Here is a 7,683-nt window from a genome sequence, read left to right as displayed (position 1 = left end):
AACACGTCCTCTCTGCGCTGTCGAGTCGGTCGCGCAGCTCGGTCCATTGAGCCGCGCCTATGACAGGTCAGCGCGGCGCGAACACTTTAATACTGCGCCGTTTCGTCCCACATTTGGGTTGTTTGGTTTCCCATACGGCTGAGAGGACCAGCGCCTTCAGTTAAAATACATATTATGTTGCTTCTCTAATTTTACATGCAAATATAGCCGAGATCACAGCACAGGAATTGTCTGTGTCTTGTCTTTTCTTATGTGCGTTTCATTTCATCAGACGATGGCTCAAATATAAAGCAGGATTTTTGTGCAGATTAACGTCTTGGAAGGGAGAGCTGGTTATGTAGTCTTAAAGGGCCGCATTTCAGTCACTATTTCATATTTATTCTGTTGTCTGACAACAGAAACAGTAATATATATACACATGAAAACAGTTTCATTGAGAATTTGGCTGCATTAAAATACAGTATGTGAGCACAGAGAGACAAACAAATGTAAAAGGCAACAGACGTGCTGACGTCATGAATATGCTAATTAGTGTATGACGTCATCTGGTGACATTTAGCGACTTTTCAAACTGGCTTTAGCTACTTTCTATTGAAAGAAGTTGGCAACACTGGGTATGTGTTACTCCGCAGCAGTGACGACCCGACCAGGCTATAATAGTCCAAATATAAGTACTTATTATAAGTGTACCGTAGTGATTCGGAATAAGACAAAAAACGCGGTTTGGAAGATGAATTCATGATGTACTCGCTCATTATATACATTTAGCAAATTTTGAACACAGAAATAGTTACATAGTGCTGCTTTAAAGTAATCCAGTCAATTAAATAGTTTAGAAAAGGAAATGAAACTTGCTCTCATTTAATATAATTTTTTTAAGTTAGAATTTATACAACATTAAATAAAAGAATATAAAAATACTGTTAATACACAAGTTACAAAGAGACAATTTGTATTGAATCAGCTCAAAAAAGTTAAAAGCAGAACTGAATGACGTCTCAACCATTACACAGTCATACCACCTGTTCCCACAACTCTAACATACTCACTTTTTAATCTTTTCCAATACGTCTGCCATCTTTCCAAATAGATTCTGTGAATACACATCACTTGTGCGTCAACAGCTTTATGCGTGAAGCAAAGCAAAAGGTGTCTGTATTGCACTATTATCACAGCAAGAACAAGGCTACAAATCCCTTACCTGTGCTTTCTGTGCAACATCCAACACTAACTGAAACTTCTCTGAGACGGTAAGATCTTCCTTTGGAGGTTCCTAATAAAAACAACGAAGCATTAAGGTTTTTTTCCCCAAGAAAATTGTAACAAAATGATGTTAATGATTCGAAATGAGGCTTATATTTACCACTGGTTCGGAGACCTCAGGCACAATGCTCCACTGTATCCTCCAACCTCTAAAAATACAGACCAGAACAGTTTTAGTATGTATAATTCACAAACAATAAAGCAAAAATAAATAAATAAATAGTTTGAAGTCAATTTTTACATTATAGGATTTAAATGTAACGTTTTTTTATTTGTTAACTGCATTTAATAAATCATTTTAGGCTAAATAATAATTAAAGGGATATATAATTATAATGGCATTCAACCAGCATATGGGTTTGTGAACTAGTTGTGAATTGAACCATTGACAGATTATGTTGGACGTACTTTGCTATCAGGTAATTCAAGGATAACCGCAGAATGGCTAAAAATAGAAACATGGGAATAACCCAGCCATGCCAGGCAGCATTCATATAGATCTGTGGAAAAGATGAGAGAGAAGAAGACATTAAAATGAAGGATGGCATGTCGAGGCCATGTTAAAACCATGTCAGCCACCATACAGAAAAAAAAGTGGCGTCACTAGTCATCTACACTTTTGTATTAAGATTAGCCTACTTTTATCACACTGACCTACTAAACATTAAACAGTGTAACTGGTCACGTTAACGTATTACTTTAACCCGAGGCAGGGCTTTTCCGTGTCTGGTGATGTACAGATAACAATGAGCTTGGTGACATGTTTTATTTGTTTTCATTATGGTAGTAAAACAGACACTTTGGACCGGGTGGCTACATAAACATGATGAATAGTGTTTGAGGGGTTTGTGTGGGTCATGCTCACAATAAAGGCAATGGCTGACGTGTAGACAGAGTGGCAGCTGGATAAGGCAGAAAGGTTCCTCATGAAGTTAGTTACAGGTTTAGCACCCCGTTCTGAAAATGCGCGCGCGCACACACACACACACACACACAGTTTCATGCCCGTGACACAGCAGAGGTGATGAGAATTAAAACAGAGGCTCATTTGGAATTAAAATGGGGCTGTAATCGGTTAAAATATCTAGTGCTATGGCTTGGAGGGGTTTTTCTGGGATGCGGAATGAAAACACTCACTGAGTCGTCTCATATTTTCAGTTAATCTGCAAAGAGGAGAAAAGAAAATTAATTATTTAATGAGATCCGTTGGGAGGGTGAAATTATAAAGCCAGAAATAGCATGAAAATTGAGAGCCTAAGCTGGGCTGACTACAGTAGAGGCTGTCCTACACTTCGCTAAAATATACAATATAAAAGTATAAAAAGATATAAAAATAAAGTCTGATTGAAAAATGGGTTTTTATCACCCCAGCTTTAAAATTGCATCCGAGTCATTGCTATTATGCAGCACATTTTTATGGTTCCATCTGAATATTTTGGACAAAATATGAAAGTCATGTTAGCTTTCTTTTCATAAACATCACAATTAACTGAATTATAAATCATTCAACTCTCAAATTTACTACTCCAATTTTTTGTAATAAAAAGGTTTCAAACAAACGACATTTTTGTATTTTAGTCTATTTTTCATCACGTTTTTCATTTTTAATGTAAAAACATAAAAAATAGCAGAAATATTATACAAATGATATTATTTCATTTTACTATATTATAAAATGAATGGAATGGGTCTGTCCAGGGTTAATTTTTGTTTCAAGTCTGGTGTACCTTTCTCATAGAAATACTTCCTTAAAATACTCCATAAATTACAGAGCACTACATAACTGGAATGACATGGCTTGAATGGTTCTCTGTTCAGCCTCTCCTCAAAATCTGTAAATTATTAATCTAAACAAACCAAAGGAGGCTTTGTTTGGGCTGGATACCTTTTAGCACTTAGTGGTTCCTCAGTCTCGACTGTATTTTCCTCAGGCTTAAAGCGGAAATCTTCCATATAAACACCAAAGCGCTCATAGAGCCATTTCCACAGCCGAGAGCTTAAGGTCTCCTTCTGTTTGTCTCCTATCAGTTCACAAACAGAGCAAAACCTCAGTTAAATAGATTCAAAACATGAGCAATAATGACTATAATATTGTCAGAAATCAAATTGTGCATTACCACAAACATTAATCCATGCAAGAATTGCACTAAAAAGAAAACTGCTCACAGAAAGGGACACTTCCAGTGCAGAGAGATATTTAGGTTTTAAGAATGGTGAAGGAAGCCTGGTTTGGCCTTCTTTGGGGATGTTTAATTACAGGTAAAATTAAATATGATTGCTGTACACAAAATAATAAAATTCAACAAAATATCTGAAGCATGAATGAATGCGATTGTCAAAAGTCATCAATCAGCTGAAGTGATGGATAAATTATAATCATGCTCCTCAAATGAACTACAGAATAAGGACACTGGTTCTCATTCACTAATAAAGTGTTCTTAACCACACAGTACAAAACTGCCACACAATTTCAGGCAGAACAGGTGCGTTTGCAATTCAATTTGCTCATCTCATTCTAATGTTGATGAATCCGGATTATTCTAAATGAGGGACTGTGCGTCCGCAGCTAATAATTACACAACACACATCCAAACCATCTCTATGTGAGAACAAACTCAAACTCTTGCAAACACAGCAAGAGTAAAGCCAAATGTGTCATTCTCAAAACCAGATGAAACACAAATACATCTTATTTAGGTCTAGACATGCGGTCATGTTTTGGGCCACTCAATTCATTCACCAAAAAAGCCTGCATTTTTATGCAAATTACAATACAAGGCAAATTATTTTTGTTACTCGGGTATAAGTCTTATTGTAGGGTCACTTAGTTGTTCATTTTCTAATAATACGGTGTATATAAAAATCTATTCACCTTATGTAGCTTTCCTTTGCTAAATAGTCTATATGCATATTAGTACTCCGTTAGAGAATAAGAGACGAATGTGTTGAAAAAACAACAACGTGAATAATGAATAAGCCTGTAGGGGTTAAAACAACAACAACAGGCAAAAGTGAAAATGATAAAGTATTTATTTTAAGAGATTAAAATTTCCATATGAATGTGCAAGTGAGTCTCTCAACTATAGACCTATAAGGAGGAGGATGAACTGAGCTTTACCTGTTCCATTGACAGAAGTGACTTGTGGTTTTGGAGGTGGAGGTGGTGAATCTTCTAGTCTGGACCAAGCACACATATTGCTTTACTTGCAGTATTAACAACAAATAAATACATAAGTAACTAAAACTGAACATAATGTAGTCAAATGTAGTTGTGGGAAACTTTACTGTGGAAGAGCATCACCTCTCATACCTGGATCTGAGAATTTCATTCATTTTCTGCTCAAGATCGACTCTTTTTGATTTCTCTTTCTCCAGCTCCTGCTTCAGAGTCTCGACATTTGTCTCCTCTCTGAGCTTCCTCAACTCCTCCTCTGTGGGCAATACACAAAGAAAAACAGTTGGTTTAAATGCATGATTGAAAGACTGAAGAGACTGCTGTTGACTTCAGGAAACTCAGTGGAAGTCACACATAAATCAGCAGTGGCGTGGTTTCACTGGAAATGTTCAGCATGCTTGAGGTTTCTTTGACACAGACATCAAATACACAAGTGAAAGAAAGAGGAGTCAGCTGATTGTTGCTGCAAAATAAACCCTGACAGCATGATCAAGATCTTGTATCACCCTCTTTAGGTTTATTTTGCAATGATGACTGGCTAAATGTACTTTATATTGCTTATTATATACCTCTGCATATAAACAAACACGAAATATTGATTTTATATCTATGAAAAGAAAGACTGCAGAGTGATGAAAGCACCATTATAAAATGTATCTGACATCACAATGGTGCATTTGCCCAATCAGAATAAAGTATTTCTGTAATAAGAGTGCTGTATAATGAGATATAATATGATCATATCAACATTCAAATGTAACTAAAGTTAAAAATAATCAGCACATTTTTTCCCCACATTTTCTGTGCCAGCACTGGGGAAAATTCATGCCCATGGATAGTATGGTAAAATGTGTTAAAACCAAATCAAAAAACAAAAGCACAAAAAGCAAACAAAATGAAACCAAACTGAACCAAACCAAAACATGAAAAAAACAACAACATGAATAATGAATAAGCCTGTAGGGGGTCAAAACAACAACAGGCAAAATTCATGAATCATGAAAATGATAAAGCATTGCTTTTTAGAGACCAAACCAAACCAAAAGAAAAGAAAAGAAAACAAAAATAAAATAATAAACAAACAAACATCAAAACATAAAAACAACAACATACAAAACAAAACAAAAACATCAAAATATAAAACAAACAAAAAAATCATAAAAAAACATAACACCAACAACATTAACCAAAACAAAATCAAGAAACATTAAAAAAATAAAAAAATTCAGCAAAAATGGGTTAAAGCTGCTGAAATTATTTTAAATCCTGTAAAAAATAATACATCTCTGTACACAACAAATATTAATCAGAGTGCAGCCAGAGCGCATCCGTCACTCAGAAAACAAGGAGCTGGCCTCCTGCCACTTTAAATGACACTTAATCAAAACTCTTTCTATATGCTGTCATAATAAGGAAAAGCTAATGACTAAATATGACAGTAACAGAGGTCTGCCATTCTGCTAATAACAGAATTCAAATTCTGTGGAAACCCGTTGTGCTTTCTGCAGAATCCTGTAGTTGCAGGGCTACACAAGAACAATGACATCACAAACATGACACTAAATTAAGTGGTCTCACAGGACAGGACGCTCAGCAGAACAGTCAGAGGAGGATCTGAAAGACCGCACAGGACAGATTGTTCTTTATCTAACAAACACTCCTAAAAACACCTTCACAGCATGTTTTCTGAAAACACCTTTCTGCCTCTCATGCACAAACACAACAGTCCTGATCGAGTAATTTTTCCACCTGCCCTCTATCGCATACAATACCTACCTCAAGGTTGCCTGGAACACAAGCCCATCTTCATCTATAATTCAGCAGTTCCTGCGTCTCCCACAGAGGCGCTATAGTCATGATAAAGACCCCCTGCCGCTAACTCAAGGGCAGGTGTGCTAAAGAGGAGACATCTGAATCCAGATGATCAGTGCAGACCCCAGGGGCCGTCGCTAAACCCGGAGCTAGCGGTCAACAAACTGTTTCACAACAATAGACTGAAATGAATATTTTTAGCCGAATCTAATCTCTCATATTCTGCTTCATTTAACAGCCTGTTCAGAGGGTTAAGCAACTTGAAAGCATGCAAATTAAAATTTTTCCAGTTGGATGCCACAATTTTTATTAGTTTAATTTAAAAGACTACAAATATATATAGTGTGATAAGCGGTGTAATGAGAAAAAGATATGACTCTTCAGCTTATCTAAATGTAATGGAATAAGCTGAAAATAAAGACATTTATGATCATGCTTACATATAACCTGCCCACTTTTTTCTAGATTTTCTATGCCAATTGAGGGGGAAATTCACTAGAACAGATGTCATGATAAAATGTGTTAAACCACACACACACCTAACAAAAAACAAAACAAAAACAAACCAAACAAAAAAAATGAAGCAAAACAAAAAACAAAAATGAAACTATTAAAATGTGTTAAACAAAACACACACACACACACACACACAGATGTAATAAAAACAAACTCAAAAACAAAACAAAAACAAACCAAACAAAAAAATGAAGCAAAACAAAAAACAAAAATGAAACTATTAAAATGTGTTAAACAAAACACACACACACACAGATGTAATAAAAACAAACTCAAAAACAAAACAAAATCAAACCAAAACAAGCCATAAATGAACCTAAAAAAAACAACTATTCAAAACAGTATTTTTAAAAATACTGTACAAGGCTTAAAACATCAAAGAAATAGATGTTATGAGAAACCACAAATACTTATTTTATAATATGTAAAATAATTAACCACAGAACACTTACAGATATCCTAATCTCCTGTTACATGTTGTGCAAGGGAAATGTTTAGGAGCTTTACATGAATAATCCTTTTGGGAACATTTGCTAGATTTGTGCTATTGTGTGAGCTTTGTACGCTTAGGTATGCAACTTCACTTTCTACAGTCAGTGAAATGTGGCAGAAATAATCATGTAAGCAGTTATTAATCCTTGCCATGCTTGAAGCTCAAAACATATTTTTGTTGCAAAGTACAGATCATGAGACACTGGACTCAAACAGCACTTACTGTAAACATAAGGGTAACTAACCGTAAACTAACAACCCACAGGTCAACAGGGAAATGTAATAAAACCTCAGTGCAACAAAATAGTTAAATAAACTATTTATTTAGTTTAGGAGCTGCTTAGTCACACTGTACTTTGGCTACTTTTACACTCAGGTTAGAGGTGAGGGTGTCATTTTCTGTGCCAATAGTAGCACCAAAGAGA

The 7,683-nt window shown here is 35.5% G+C and overlaps 1 protein-coding gene across 3 annotated transcripts in view; it reads right to left on the bottom strand.

Moving 5' to 3' along the window:
- The window catches only part of gramd4b (GRAM domain containing 4b), a 27,449-nt gene that overhangs the window by 7,699 nt on the left and 12,067 nt on the right, over positions 1-7,683 (bottom strand). For all 3 annotated transcript variants that reach the window (XM_016569732.1, XM_016569734.1, XM_016569731.1), the window contains exons 4-12: positions 4,574-4,694; positions 4,382-4,440; positions 3,149-3,284; positions 2,401-2,426; positions 2,129-2,220; positions 1,672-1,763; positions 1,364-1,412; positions 1,202-1,273; positions 1,050-1,093 (exon numbers count right to left, since the gene is read on the bottom strand). In XM_016569732.1, the coding sequence (XP_016425218.1) occupies positions 1,050-1,093; positions 1,202-1,273; positions 1,364-1,412; positions 1,672-1,763; positions 2,129-2,220; positions 2,401-2,426; positions 3,149-3,284; positions 4,382-4,440; positions 4,574-4,694 (691 nt within the window). The remainder of the gene's footprint in view (positions 1-1,049; positions 1,094-1,201; positions 1,274-1,363; positions 1,413-1,671; positions 1,764-2,128; positions 2,221-2,400; positions 2,427-3,148; positions 3,285-4,381; positions 4,441-4,573; positions 4,695-7,683) is intronic.

This window comes from Sinocyclocheilus rhinocerous, unplaced genomic scaffold (assembly GCF_001515625.1).
Source record: "Sinocyclocheilus rhinocerous isolate Xijiao unplaced genomic scaffold, SAMN03320098_v1.1 scaffold200, whole genome shotgun sequence".
NCBI lineage: Eukaryota > Metazoa > Chordata > Actinopteri > Cypriniformes > Cyprinidae > Sinocyclocheilus > Sinocyclocheilus rhinocerous.
Note: the sequence above shows the minus strand (reverse complement) of the source record. Positions and strands in the feature narration are given on the sequence as shown.